Source organism: Syngnathus acus, chromosome 4, assembly GCF_901709675.1.
Source record: "Syngnathus acus chromosome 4, fSynAcu1.2, whole genome shotgun sequence".
In the NCBI taxonomy this organism is placed as follows: domain Eukaryota; kingdom Metazoa; phylum Chordata; class Actinopteri; order Syngnathiformes; family Syngnathidae; genus Syngnathus; species Syngnathus acus.
In genome coordinates, this window is record NC_051090.1 from 2,364,662 (window position 1) to 2,378,516 (window position 13,855).

General features: G+C 48.3%; 1 protein-coding gene across 1 annotated transcript; it reads left to right on the forward strand.

Annotated features, from left to right (window-relative positions):
- The first annotated feature begins 107 nt into the window (after positions 1–107).
- On the forward strand, positions 108–13,777 carry atp10a (ATPase phospholipid transporting 10A). Its single transcript, XM_037248660.1, has 21 exons — positions 108–2,459; positions 3,938–4,142; positions 4,211–4,296; positions 4,730–4,836; positions 4,903–5,034; positions 5,126–5,256; positions 5,764–6,016; positions 6,090–6,307; positions 6,498–6,692; positions 7,200–7,755; positions 9,140–9,243; positions 9,350–9,476; positions 9,580–9,764; positions 9,942–10,284; positions 10,380–10,456; positions 11,087–11,212; positions 11,283–11,483; positions 11,574–11,654; positions 11,733–11,837; positions 11,929–12,116; positions 12,281–13,777. Exons 1-21 carry the CDS (start codon positions 2,050–2,052, stop codon positions 12,561–12,563), a joined length of 4,113 nt encoding a protein of 1,370 aa, XP_037104555.1. The 5' UTR covers positions 108–2,049; the 3' UTR covers positions 12,564–13,777.
- Positions 13,778–13,855: the final 78 nt, after the last annotated feature.

A 13,855-nucleotide genomic window follows, 5' to 3' on the forward strand; every position in this document is an offset into this window, starting at 1 on the left:
CCCACGAACCAGGACGAGTTTGATTTGTTATTTATTAGGGACTATTATTAAATTCCCGAATTTGTGTCTATAATTTATTTTGTATCGTGGGATTTAAATTGAACTACTGTACTTAATCACGCCGATAAAACTCGCGTCTGTAAAAATATTGTAAGCTGCAATCTCCTTTATGGCCACTCGGCGTCACTGTAAGCACAAGTTAATTAGCTAGAAAAGTGGCAGAGAAATAATGGGCCACACTGCATACTTTGATTAGACCTCGGTGGATATTACAGCTATTCAGTATATGCATTCCAATCTGATTATGCATACAGTGAAACATTAATGTATTCTATTCATGATTACGAGCGGCAAACATCAATCTCCCCTCACGGCCTCGTCATCATCAGCGCTTATTGGAAGTTATTAGACAATCATTTCACTCCCAATATCATTAGGAGCTTTACAGTGGTCCCCTGAGCTAACATTTAGCATCGTGATATTACTGTTGGCAAAATATAGTGGTTTATTTCTTTGACTAAATGTTATTACGGGTTTCCACCTTTTTGGCCATTTAATATTACCATTTCCTTTTCACCATGTATCGAAATAACACAAATGCTTCAAAAGTTTTTCAATTCCATTGATATTGGAATTAAATAGTAATGTCTTTGCCCTCAATAGAATATTCAAGCAAGAGCTTAAACACTATTGGAAGCACTGACCTACATTTGCAATCTAAATTCTAATTTGTGAAATTGTATTCCCCTATTCCCAGAAGACTCTTCTTTTTCTTCTGTAATCCTATCATTTTTTACTGCAACATGAGTATTTTCTTTCTCTTCCTAGCTTTTCAAGGCCAGAATGCTACCTCCAATTCACCTCACTGCTCACTCATCCATCTTGAGGATAGTTGGAATTCTTCTCCACGCCAACAAGAACTCATCTATTTTATTATTTGTATTTCTTTTGGATTCACATTTGACGGCTCAGGCCTTGGAAAGTATTATGGCTTTTTAGAATCTAATGGCTTTATTGAATTTATTTCATGTTGTCTTTTTGTGATAACTTCCAACTGCATCTGGCTGCATTATTACAACACGGCGTTGTTGCATATTGGTGAAATACCTGAAATAGTCGAGCTTTATTTGATGGATCGATGCCAGCAGACTATTTTTTTTTCTTTCCAATGTGTTTCGGGAAGCAGGCTGCGACCCGGGCTGCTTAGACTGTGGCCGCGTGTGGCCTGCAAGGCACCAGTTGACCATCCCTTCGTTTTGTTTGTTTTGACAGTAGACCTTTACTGGGAGTAGCAACAAACTATTCCTAAAGCACTCCTGTGAAGTCAGTTGCGTAGTATCCATTGCCACGATACAGCATTTGTATACAGAACTTTTGCTATCAAAGCAATCGACTCCTGTCAGAAATACTCGTAAGTCGGATCCCTTGTATCTCAAGGCATTGATGTACGTATTTCCTATTGGGGTGCTTTGAAATACGACCACTTCCCCCACGAATTCAATTACCATTTTGTTCTGAGAGATCAATCCTTTATTTTAAAATGAGCTCCTGTTACCCAGCCCGCTAACTTCCTGTGGACAGGACAGGAACATAACTCCGGGAATACCGCGTGGCAGTCGCGGGAGCAGCGGGGCTGGGCTCCGGGGCGGGTGGCAGGTCTTGAGTCTCACGTTTCCAGCCAAGAGTGTCGATCTACACAAGATAACGCTAGCTGCTTAGCTCGTTGTAATCTAATGCTTATGCTAGCTAGTGTGCCACATCCAGGTAACTTGTAGATCGGCAAGCCGGGGCGGGCCAAAATCAGCATCCTTTCCGAAGTGGAAAAAAAAAGAGACAAGCCCCAAACAAGCTAAAAGTTGTCCTCCGGGCGGGCGGAGTGAAGACATGGATGAAAAGGAACTGCTTTCGTAAGGAAACTGAAACGCCGAACCAGGGAGGGGAAAAGAATGATCACCTAGCGGTTCGCTCGAACTGTTTCTCCCCGCCGTGCCAGAGAAAAGTTGTGGCGTCTCTTCCCCACCCCTTCCCCAAAAGAAGTCTTCGTCGGCCATGGCGAGCCGCGAAGAAGCCTCCAAAGTCAAACTGGGGCCGCGGAAGAAGAAAAAGAGCAAAAAAGAGGGCAAAACCCGCTGCGTCCATGCCAACATCCTCGGCGAGGAGGACAACGACAGCCCCAACCGACACTACGCCGACAACAAAATCAAGACCACCAAGTACACCGTGCTGTCCTTCCTGCCCAAGAATCTCTTCGAGCAGTTCCACCGCTTCGCCAATGTTTACTTTGTCTTCATCGCGCTGCTCAACTTCGTGCCAGTGGTCAACGCCTTCCAACCCGAGCTCGCCCTGGCCCCGGTGGTCTTCATCCTGTCGGTCACGGCCATCAAGGACCTGTGGGAGGACTACCGGAGACACAGGTCCGACACGGAGATCAACCACATGGACTGTCTTGTCTACAGCAGGCGAGTAACGCAAAAACACTGTTTGGAAAGTTGACAACACTTCGCTAAAGATCATCAACAAACTGTTTTTCTAACATGAAGACTTCAATTTAATATCCATTTGAGATGTTTAATGACACTTTCTTTCAGACCTCCAGTACTCAAACAGGCTCTCGCGTGCTCACTGATACCGATACCAAGTAATCGATACCACTGCTACTTTCAATACATTACATTTGTATCAATGACTGATCATTTGAAAGTCAGTTTATACCTTTGTGACAAAAGACAGAACTGTCCAGTCTTTGAAGTCAGATCCATAATACATGTTCATGACTCCATGAATTTGCAAAACTGGGCTGAAACAATTTCCACATCAAGTAAGAATATGCAGCAAAATCGAGCCGTAGCTTTGTAGAGTCAGTATTGTGTGTCCCTAAGAAAGTGTCCGGTGTCCTCAGGCATCCTGTGCCTGTATTTGTGGGCCGTTCCCGCCCTAATGAAAAGCTCGGCTGTGGCGCTTATACAGAGCATAATTCACAGCAGTCAAAAGGCTCTCTCTGTGTATTTTACTTTTTTGGAGCCTTAAGTGACGTACTTCTTGCATTCAACTCTATCCAGGTGATGCCAGCGCATACGTGGCAGGAAATACCCGCTTGTGTCCCGAAACGCTAATATTTACAACAAATTTAGATAATGCAAGCATTGATGTTTGCCCTCATCCTCCCCTTTGAGGGATTTGGCCCGGCGGGGGTTGTGAGTAAACGTAGACTTGAGGCATCCGGAGAAGTTTACAATGAGTAATCACTTGGCTCTTGTTGGTTGAACTCTAGTGTAAACCAAACAACCTCTGGCTTTGGCTTTTGGACCGGGCTGGTTTTGCCGTGAACTCTGTTTGAACCCTAAAATATTGCACTTGGAAAAAAAATCTTCGGAGGATAAATAATAGATATCAGTGAATATTTTTGTATTGTGTTGAAGATTTTTTGTCGCTACAACAAACATGACAAATCAACGTAACTTGTGTGGAGTGCGGTCGGTCAAAGACGACAAAAGTCATGTGCTCTGCTGATCAACAAGTGTAAATTCATTAGTCACGCTGCATTTTTCTCAGCTGAGGGCAACGCTAAGATCGCCTTCCTCAAAGAATACAATCAACACAAAATGTGAACGGCTGAATTTCTGTGTGGGATTTCCAATGAGCAACTGTCGGGCTTGTTTAAAGAATACAATCCAAAAAGTTGTTCCTTTCACATCTGGGCCGTTGTTTAGCACTTTGGGCTAGTGGTCGAGCTACATAATGTTTTTATTTCATAACATGCCCTCATTCTTGTAAGGAACCATGAAATCAGCATATCTGAATTCTTCTCAGAGCTGCGTGAACTTTTTTTTTTTTTTTGAAGGCTAAAAATAGAAACGCCGAGTTTATTCTCCCTTCAACCTTGTGATACAAAGACGTACGCTGATGCCGGATTTTAACATTTTCTTTTGGTCACCAGGATAGAGCGGCGCTATGTGGAGAAGTTCTGGAAGGAAGTCCACGTGGGCGATTTTATCCGTCTCCGCTGCAACGAAATCCTGCCGGCCGACGTCCTGCTGCTGAGCTCCAGCGACCCCGACCGCCTGTGCCACATCGAGACGGCCACCTTGGACGGCGAGACCAACCTCAAGCAGCGCCAGGTGGTGCGCAGCTTCTACGACCTGGTGAGCCCGCGTCGCTTCCCGTCGCCGGCGTGAGACACGGTGTGCCTAATGAAGTGGCCGTGGCGCAGGTCTGCGACTTCGACCCGTCCAAGTACGACAGCGTCATCGAGTGCGAGAAGCCCAACAACGACTTGAACCGATTCCGAGGCTACATGTGAGTATTGTAACTCGTTAGCTTAGTGAATTATGTTTTGTGTTGTGATCCACAAAGAACGTCGTGTGAAGGTCGTCACGGGCCAATTAGACTCGGCTTTCTTGAGGAATTTGCGCTGAGATAAGGGCTCTCTCTCTCTCTCTCTCCTTGGAGCGGCCGCCACGGTTTGTAGGTAATTGAGTGGGAGGTATTGGGCGCTATAAATGGTTCCCGTCTTCTATGACATTCTGCCACGGCGGTGTAAAATCCATAAATCTTCACGTTGAGCGGGCCATCGGTCATTTTTCTTTTTTAAGCCCAAATTGTCCCATTTTCCTGGAAAATTTCAGAACTGACAAATCGGCTGTGTTGCATATTTGGCTGATGATGTAATGTTCCCGCTGCCTCTGTCAACCTTTTAGTACCATATTTTTTACTTGATTCGTTTTGGCAGTATCCACCGGAGCGGCCGACGAGACGCGCTTTACAAAGACAACCTGCTGCTGAGGGGCTGCACCATCCGCAACACGGAGGAGGCGGTGGGCATCGTCATTTACGCAGGTGAGCGGCGACCCCTCGCAATGACCGGACCTACGCGACCGAGCCTGAGACGGTGCGTGTCCACAGGTCACGAGACCAAAGCCATGCTCAACAACAACGGGCCGCGCTACAAGCGCAGCAAACTGGAGAGACAGATGAATGTGGACGTCTTCTGGTGCGTCATCATCCTGCTGGTCATGTGCTCCTTCGCGGCCGTTGGTGCGTACCGCCGCAATGCATACACACTCAAACCAAAGTTGGTGGTGTTTGTGACGGGGGGTTTTTTTTTTCTTTCTTTCTTATACCACAGGTCACGGGCTGTGGATGTTTCAGTACGGTGACAAGAGGCCCATTTTTGACGTCCTCAGTCCGGAGGGCACGGACTTGTCGCCCGTCTTGTCGGCCATCTATCTTTTCCTCACCATGATTATCGTCTTACAGGTTTGAATCATCGGCTTACCTTTTGTTCCCTGAGGATGAGAAGCTAGCGTAGCTGACTTGACCCGAACAACGTTTGTCGACAAGTTAGCGAAAGGTGCTAATGTAGCAGTCTGTATCTTCAACACTTCACCATGGCTCTTTATAATGTTTCTTTTTACGGGTCAGGCTGCATTGATTTATTTCTGTTTGACAAATTGCTGACATCAACAAAACAAAAATGTCACCCTGAGCTGGTCAGATGTGAAGTTGGTGTCAGTTTGCGCAAACAAATATTGGTGGAAGGGGGTTGGGGGGGGGTTCCCCTGCCGCTCTGACATTTCTTGACGCACTTTGTAACAGCACATGACTTTGTGTTGACGTTCAAGGGACAGGAAGAGTTGCCAGCTGCCTTTGCTAAGCTTGTTCGTCACGCTTAGCATATTTAGCATTCAGCTAGCATCTTGATTCAGTTTTTACTTTAAGCCCTTTTAGCCAACAAAATCTGTTTTGTTTTTTTTCCCCGCCCAGGTGCTGATCCCCATCTCGCTGTTCGTGTCCATCGAAATCGTGAAGATCTGCCAGGTATACTTCATCCACCAGGACGCCGAGCTGTACGACGAGGAGAGCGACTCGCACCTGCAGTGTCGCGCCCTCAACATCACCGAGGACCTCGGGCAGATGCAGTACATCTTCTCCGACAAGACCGGCACGCTCACGGATAACAAGATGGTGTTCCGCCGCTGCACCGTGGCGGGCGTGGAGTACTCGCACGACGCCAACGGTGAGAATAATCATTTTTACAAAGCATCTACTCTGGAGTGACATCATAGTGAATGATCTGTGTTGACCTCCAGCGAGAAGACTCGCCATGTACCAGGAGATGGACTCGGAGGAGGAGGAATGTCCGTCCCGCGGTGGGACGCTGCCCAGGCGAGACAGCGTGGGCAGCCACCACAGCATCAAGGTGGTGCTGCGCTCCCACAGCACCAAGTCCCACCGTAGGACGGGCAGCAGGGCCGAGGCCAAGAGGGCCAGCATCCTGTCCAAACACACGGCCTTCAGCAGTCCCATGGTCTGTCTGTTCACTCTCCTTCAGTCACTCACCTCCATTGTCTTTCACTTTGTCCCCTACTTTCGTGTCCTCTAAAGTTGTTCCTCCCACTATCCATCATCCTTCTCAATGGCCGACCCCCCCTGTTTTCTCGCACGGTTCTCCCCGGCCATCTGCTCCCCCACTCAGTTGGTTCCCCTCGTGCCTGCAGGAGAAGGACATCACACCTGACCCTCAGCTGATGGACAAAGTCAATGAATGCGCCAGTCAGATGGACTTCATGCGCTTCCACAGCCAGCCCATGTCGCAGCTGCCGTCCGACCTTGGCGACATTATGGATTTCTTCATCGCGCTGACCCTCTGCAACACGGTGGTGGTGTCCTCCCCCGACCAGCCTCGGCACACGGTAACGAACCTCCGCAGGTGTCTCCTCGTGATAGCGCATTCTGTTAGCGTGTTAGCTTCAGTTACCATCTCATCAGTTTCATGTGGAAATTTCGCCTGCACGTATTTCTTTGCTTGCTTTGTTCTTTTTTTTTTTTTTTGCCACTGTGATTGTTCACCTTTTTTGCTAGCACGCCCTTGTGGCTTTCGACCGAATGATTTATAGGTTCAAGATGCACGCCTGCGATAAGGCTGGATGCCAGCAGGCCGCACGCTCAGTCGCTCGGCTCCACTATTGTACTATGCTGCCTCGAGGGGGGAAAGCAGCTAACAAAAAAAGGTTATATGCAAATGTTCCATGGCACCAACTATTGTATGTATGACGCAAAATCCTCCATTTTGGTTTGTAGCAGCTATTTCAGGTATCCTAGACAGATGGGCAAAGCTAAATTGCTCAGCTTTTTTTGCCCCACATCATCTAATATGGGTGGAGCATGACCTTGACTTTACCCCCGTGTGTGTCGTCCAGGTCCGTATGCGCTTCGAGCTTAAATCCCCGGTCAAAACCATCGAAGATTTCATCAAACGCTTCACGCCGAGCCGCCTGACCTCGGGTTCCAACAGCAGCAGTTCTTCGAGTCTCGTCACCAACCGCTCTTCCAACAAGGGCTGCTCCAGCCTGCTGTCGTCCCCTTCGGCCGAGAGCACCCTCACCAAGCTGGACGAGGAGGCGGCGGCGGCAGTGGCAACGGCCTTCAGCCCCTCGTCTCCCACCCACGACGGTCAACTCAAAAACGCGGCGGGCGCGGACCTGCGCTACGAGGCCGAGTCGCCGGACGAAGCGGCGCTGGTCTACGCCGCCAGGGCCTACAAGTGCTCCCTGGTGGGACGGCTCCCGGACCAAACCACGGTGGATCTGCCCCACCTGGGGAAGCTGAACTTTGAGCTGCTGCACACTTTGGGCTTCGACTCCACCAGGAAGCGCATGTCGGTGGTGGTGAAGCACCCGCTCACAGAACAGATCACCGTCTACACCAAAGGCGCCGACTCTGTCATCATGGACCTCATTAAATCCCCCAACGCAGGTAGGACAAACTTATTTTTGTGCTTTATAAGCTGCTGGTTGACTTGCTGCTTGCATACCTTGAACCTAAAAGAAAGAAAAAAAACAATAACAAATCCACAAGCTGCTTGCGCAGTTCATTTCCCCTCTGCGGTGTCAAATCATTGTTGTATTTATGGTCCTGTTGAGGATGTTATTTTTCCAGGCATACAAAAGCAACCTCACATGCGCTTGCACAGAAGGCTTGGCCACCTCCCAGCATGCCATTTGACAATCACTGGCAAACACGCCCGTGTTATAATGCAATATCAAACTACTGCAACTGGAGCCATAAATTAATAAAAAACATGTCAAGCAAAACGCAAGCTATAAATTCCCCATTCCCACGTTATGCCTAACCTATCCAAATGAAAATATAAATTTTGTCATGGCGAAGCAGCCACGAGTTGTCCTGCCTCAGCTCTTCGAAGGTAAACTCGAAATGTTTAGTTTGGGTTTGAGCTATTTTGTGGGTAGCGCCAGTCCTGTCATTTTTCGGACACACCTCCCGTTTTGGTCGATGTGCAGCAGCGGCCGGGTTGCATCATTTTCTCCTTCAATAAAAAGCTCGGGGCGTCTCTCGCCGCCAGAGGTTCTCCCGCCATCCAGAGGCACAACACTGACTACTGTGCTGCTAGCCAATCAGAGGGGCAGAGCCAGTGCAAGCTCATGGCCAGGCGAACCCGGCTTTCACAATGGCTCCATTCACACAACCGGGAAGTTGTTCAGCGTCAGCGTACTGCTTGCCGAGCGTACGCTGTGACGTCATCAAAAGTACTCATCGACATTTACAGGCCCAATTTTAAAAATTGTGCATCTTCCTGTTTGGCAAATATATACCCTGTCGTTCTCCTTTCTACACTCTGGTAAAGGTTGTCTAAATATTTTCAAGAAAACATTTAGACCAAAGTTAATAAAGATAACGAGAGTGTGCTCATCATTCCCTATGAGGTTGTGCTGTTATTACATTAGCGCCTGGCAACCTCTTTCGTTGTTTGGCCGCGAGACACGAGACTAGCGATCATGTGCGCTTCTCCACGGGGGAAACACACTATATTGGATCATATTAAACCCGCTTAGAAAGTAATTGAGAGAAAACCTTGTCGGGTGTTTTGTACCGTGAAGCAAGATCAGCAGTTGAAGCAGAAAAGGGTCAAAGTTTGTGCTCACGAGCAACATTTTTTTTTTTTTAATTAAAAAAAATGTGACAGGACTCTCTTGACGCTTATAAGTTGGGCTAGCGTTGGAGGTGCAAACGCAGATGGCGTTGGTGGGCATCCAAACGCGTCGCCGACGTGTCAAGGCTCTTCCGCCAATCTCATCAGCGTCTTCCTTCTCTTCCCTGTTGTGCCGTGTGTGTTTCCAAGGTAACTCCAGGGGAAAACGGCAGAAAAAAATCATCTACAGGACGCAGAACTACCTGAACCAGTACGCCGCTGACGGCCTACGCACGCTTTGCATTGCCAAAAAGGTAATTGGGGCAAAGTCATTCAAGATCCACTTTTCAACCATTCTTCATGACTCACCCACAATCTGTGTCACGACACCACATGGCTGAATTATGCCCTTCACCACAGGTTCTGAGCAAGGAGGAGTATGCCTGCTGGCTGCAGCGCCACCTAGAGGCGGAGACGGCCATCCAGGGTCGAGAGGAGCTGCTCTTTGAGTCGGCCTTGCGTCTGGAGACCAACCTCCAGCTCCTGGGTAAACTAATTCTCAGTACAAAAAACATTCCCAAAATAAAATTATTTTAAAACATTGGAAGAAAACCCGCTGATTTGGGAATCCACAATATTTTTCCTCACAGGTGCGACGGGAATCGAGGACCGGCTGCAGGACGGCGTGCCCGAAACCATCGACGCCTTGCGTAAGGCCGGCCTGCAGATTTGGGTGCTGACGGGCGACAAACAGGAAACGGCCGTCAACATCGCCTACGCCTGCAAGCTGCTGGACCCCGAGGAGGAGATCTTGACTCTCAATGCCGACTCCATGGTGAGCAAAGCCTATTTTGTAACACACTGAAACAAAGTGAAATGCAGAAAAATCAAGTCTTAAAAAAAAAAAAAACTAAAGATGAAGCAATGGCAGAAAGTCCGATGTCTCCCAGATGTGAAGCAGGTGAGTTGCTTCATCTTTTGATCCTGACCATGCCTGTCTCTGATGAACCAGGAGGCCTGTTCCCTGCTCCTGGAGGAGAGTCTCCACTACATCCAGGCCAAATTCCTTTGCGGCTCGCCCAAGGCCTTCCAAGGCGACTTGGCCCACTTCCACATCTATCCGGATCCTCCCCCGACCAACTGGTCGTCGGCCTCCCACGCCGCCGTGCACCGGCTGGGCCTGGTGATCGACGGGCGTACCCTGGCCTACGCCCTGGACCGCAGCCTGGAGGATAAGTTCCTGGCGGTGGCGCGCAGCTGTCGCTCGGTGCTGTGCTGCCGCTCCACGCCGCTGCAGAAGAGCATGGTGGTCAAGCTGGTGCGCAATAAGCTCAAAGTCATGACGCTGGCCATAGGTACAAAGAAGTGACATGACAAATAAAGTCGCCACCAAAAGCCATGTCAAAAAGGAAGTCAGAATTGTTTTTGTTTTTTTGTTTGTTTCCCTCAGGCGACGGAGCCAATGATGTCAGTATGATCCAGGTTGCTGACGTCGGCGTGGGCATATCGGGCCAGGAGGGCATGCAGGTGAGTTTTTCTGACACTCTTTTTTTAGGTGAAGCAACACATCTAGCAAAGAATGGAAAAAAAGATTTTTGGCGGTGAATTATTTCCAGTCGCCTTTAATGGCTGTTTTTCGCAAACCTGGCGGCCATCTTTATATGGTCCCTGCTCGTTCACAGCATCCATGCTGATATCACACCAAGGTCACAGTCGGCGTCCTCGTCACCAGCGGCCGCCTATTCCCGCTTAGCTCGCCTTTCCAGGAAGGTGGTAGTGATGATCTCGCACGGCGATAACGGAGAGTCCCAATTAACTGGCGGGCGTAGCACATCTGTTAAAGACTCCCATCTGTAACAGTGGCGGGAGGAAGGGGGTGGGGGTGTAAGCGCGCGAGATTAATCACCGTTAGCCACGGGCTCTCTTAAAGGGAGCGCTGCTCACTCCCACGTGTGCTGAGATGCACATTTCACAGGCGGGAGCCCCGCTCGCTATCGCCTTCCGATGAACCCGTGGAGACGCCGTTTATTGGAGATCAGCAGTAAGCCAGGAGAGCTGCGCTACCAAGGCCGCTAACGCTTGACCGCGCCGCCGAGGCTTAGCAACCAATTACGGCGTAGGCCTTACGGCTGACTTGCGTCTCTTGTTGTCTGGCAGGCTGTGATGGCGAGCGATTTTGCCATGCCGCGTTTCCGTTACCTCCAGAAGCTGCTGCTGGTCCACGGGCATTGGTGCTACTCGCGCTTGGCCAACATGATTCTTTACTTCTTCTACAAGAACGTCGTACGTCGCCGCGGCCTCACGTACTCCGTCTTGGCAGTTGACAAAGAATAACCTCCGCCCTCCCCCGCAGATGTTCGTGGCGCTCATCTTCTGGTATCAGTTCTACTGCGGTTTCTCAGGCTCGGCCATGATCGACCAGTGGTATCTGATCTTCTTCAACTTGATGTTTTCCGCCTTCCCGCAACTCGTCACCGGCACGCTGGACAAGGACGTGTCGGCCGAGACGCTGCAACAACTACCTCAGCTTTACATTAATGGACAGAACTCGGAGGTGGGCAGGTTTGCGTCACTTTTTTCCCCCCCCTCTGTTGAAACGTTAAAAATTCAAATTTGAACATTTCTTTGGATGGCCACTTGAAAGGAATACAAGCCATACATGTTCTGGATGAACATGATCGACGCTTTCTACCAAAGTCTCATCTGCTTCTTCATTCCTTATTTTGTGAGTGTGCCCCCCTCCGGTGTCATTTCTTCATTTCCGTCCGGTCCTGCCTCGTAACTCGGCTCCTTTCCTCCTCAGGCCTACGCCGACTCCGACGTCGACCTGTTTACATGGGGGACCCCCGTCACAACCATCGCTGTTTTCACCATTCTGCTGCATTTGGGGGTGGAGACCAAAACCTGGGTGAGAAACCTCAGACCATCCAGGGTTTTTTCCCCAGGTGTCCTTCAAAGACAGACTGTGCATATTATCTAAGCGACACTTCTTGTTTCAGACATGGATGAACTGGCTGTCTATCTGCTTCAGCGTGGTTCTGTTCTTCACGGTGGCGCTGTGCTACAACGCCTCATGCCCCACCTGCTACTCGCCCTCCAACCCTTACTGGACCATGCAGAGACTGCTGCAGGACCCCTCATTCTACCTACTCTGCCTCATCACGCCGGCAGTGGCGCTGCTGCCCAGGTACGTGTGCTAACATTAACTGCGAGCTTATTCTTGTGACTTTGATGTGACGGTGCTTACTCAATAATGCAGAAAGAGTAACGAATCACTTCAGTTTAAATCATTCAAAAGTATTTCTTAAATAATCCAAATATGTGGGCTCCCGATAATCGTGTGTGTTACAGATATTTCTACCGGGCGTGTCAAGGCACGATCTTTCCCAGCCCGGTGCAAGTGGGGCGGCAGTTGGACCGGCTCACTGCCAAAGACCCTCGTAGGAACATCTCAAACATGAGCGGGATCCAGACGGCGGCACGCCCCGACCCCGAAACAAATTCCAAAGACCCCCGCCGCCCCCGTGAGGAAACGGAGCGCCCCGACGCCAGTCTGTCAGTCCGGATTGACCTCCCGCCCGACAGAGGCGTCAAGTACACTAAGAACTCGCAGGAGATGCTCAGCATCGGCTGAAGCATCGCCCCATTTTCTAATTTGCACGTTTTTTTATTCGATTTTCCAAAGAGCTTCTTTTATAAAGGATGCAAATAGGTACTTTATTTTATCTAATGTTATTTGGGGAGATGGAAGAAGAACTGGATGTTCTTTTTTTTTTGCCAGGAGAACTAAATCTTCCACAGAAGATGCATATCAGTACCGAGTCTGTAACGATAGATAGATATATATCCTGTTCTCTCGCGCTCTTTTTTTTTTTCTTTTCTTTTTCCACACACAAAGTGCTTTGACGAAACTGCGGCCTTGATTGTGTCTCTCTTAGACGGCTGTTTTTCCAGCACACAGTGACCTCGGTTCATTGCAGTGTTAGTGCCGCACCAAAAAGACAGAAAAAGACTAAAACGATAAGGAAACGGGTCACAAAAGGACATAATAGTTTTCATGCCAAATTTTAAAGTTGTTAAAAAACACATGTCTAGACTTATAAAGTAGTCTTTTAAAAAAAATCAATCTTTGAACACGATTGCCAAATTTTGCAGGAAAAGAAAAGCAACAGTCATTTTATTATGTTGGCCGTCTGCCATTTACAGACTTTATTGTCATTGTGTTTTTAGTTTCTTTCTTCCCGTTCTGGTGTGGCACTAACATTCACATGTATACATTTTGTGCTATCGTTTTGCTGGACGAATGCAAACGCTAATGTCTTTTCTACACATTCCAGTGAACAATCCAAAGACATTCCAGCCCAATCTTGCGGGACTGATGTTTATTGTCTCATTGTGTTTTAACAGTGTTAACCAAAGTATGCCTTGAAAGCCTCAACTAGCAGCCAGCAGACTTAGCTTAGCTAGCCTAGCCTAGCTCAATATAGTTTAGGAGCCCCCTCTCAGCTGCATTTCCATTCCTTCTTTCATATCCAATTAAGCTGGGAATGAAGACAACGTGATGTTAAATCCCTTGTTTTGCCCCAAACCAAACAAAAGCTTGTAACTGTTTTACTTGAAAGTCTGAAAAACAGCTGGAAACAAAAACAAAGATTTGAGTGGCCAAAGGAAGAAAAAAAACCCTTAAAAGCACTTTGAGATTTTCAGACGTTTCTCCATCCCAAACATTTTTGTCGTTCCGATGAAGAAACGACGTGCTCGTTGAATACATCATTACATATGGTGTATTTTCCATATATGTACCGTAACACTGGATAATAAATATTATTGTTCCCCGTTGAGGAAAGCGATTTTGGCGTAAGGCGGTTTTTCCCCTCAGTCGTTTCCATGTGTTGTAGCGTAGCCAAAAATCTGTTGTTTGGCACA

Bases quoted from the DNA above. Each gene is read 5' to 3' on its own strand.
- atp10a (XM_037248660.1), top strand. From the start codon at position 2,050: ATGGCGAGCCGCGAAGAAGCCTCCAAAGTCAAACTGGGGCCGCGGAAG. The intron at 11,484-11,573 runs GTGGGCAGGTTT...GCCACTTGAAAG, and splicing joins TTAATGGACAGAACTCGGAG to GAATACAAGCCATACATGTT. The intron at 11,655-11,732 runs GTGAGTGTGCCC...TTTCCTCCTCAG, and splicing joins GCTTCTTCATTCCTTATTTT to GCCTACGCCGACTCCGACGT.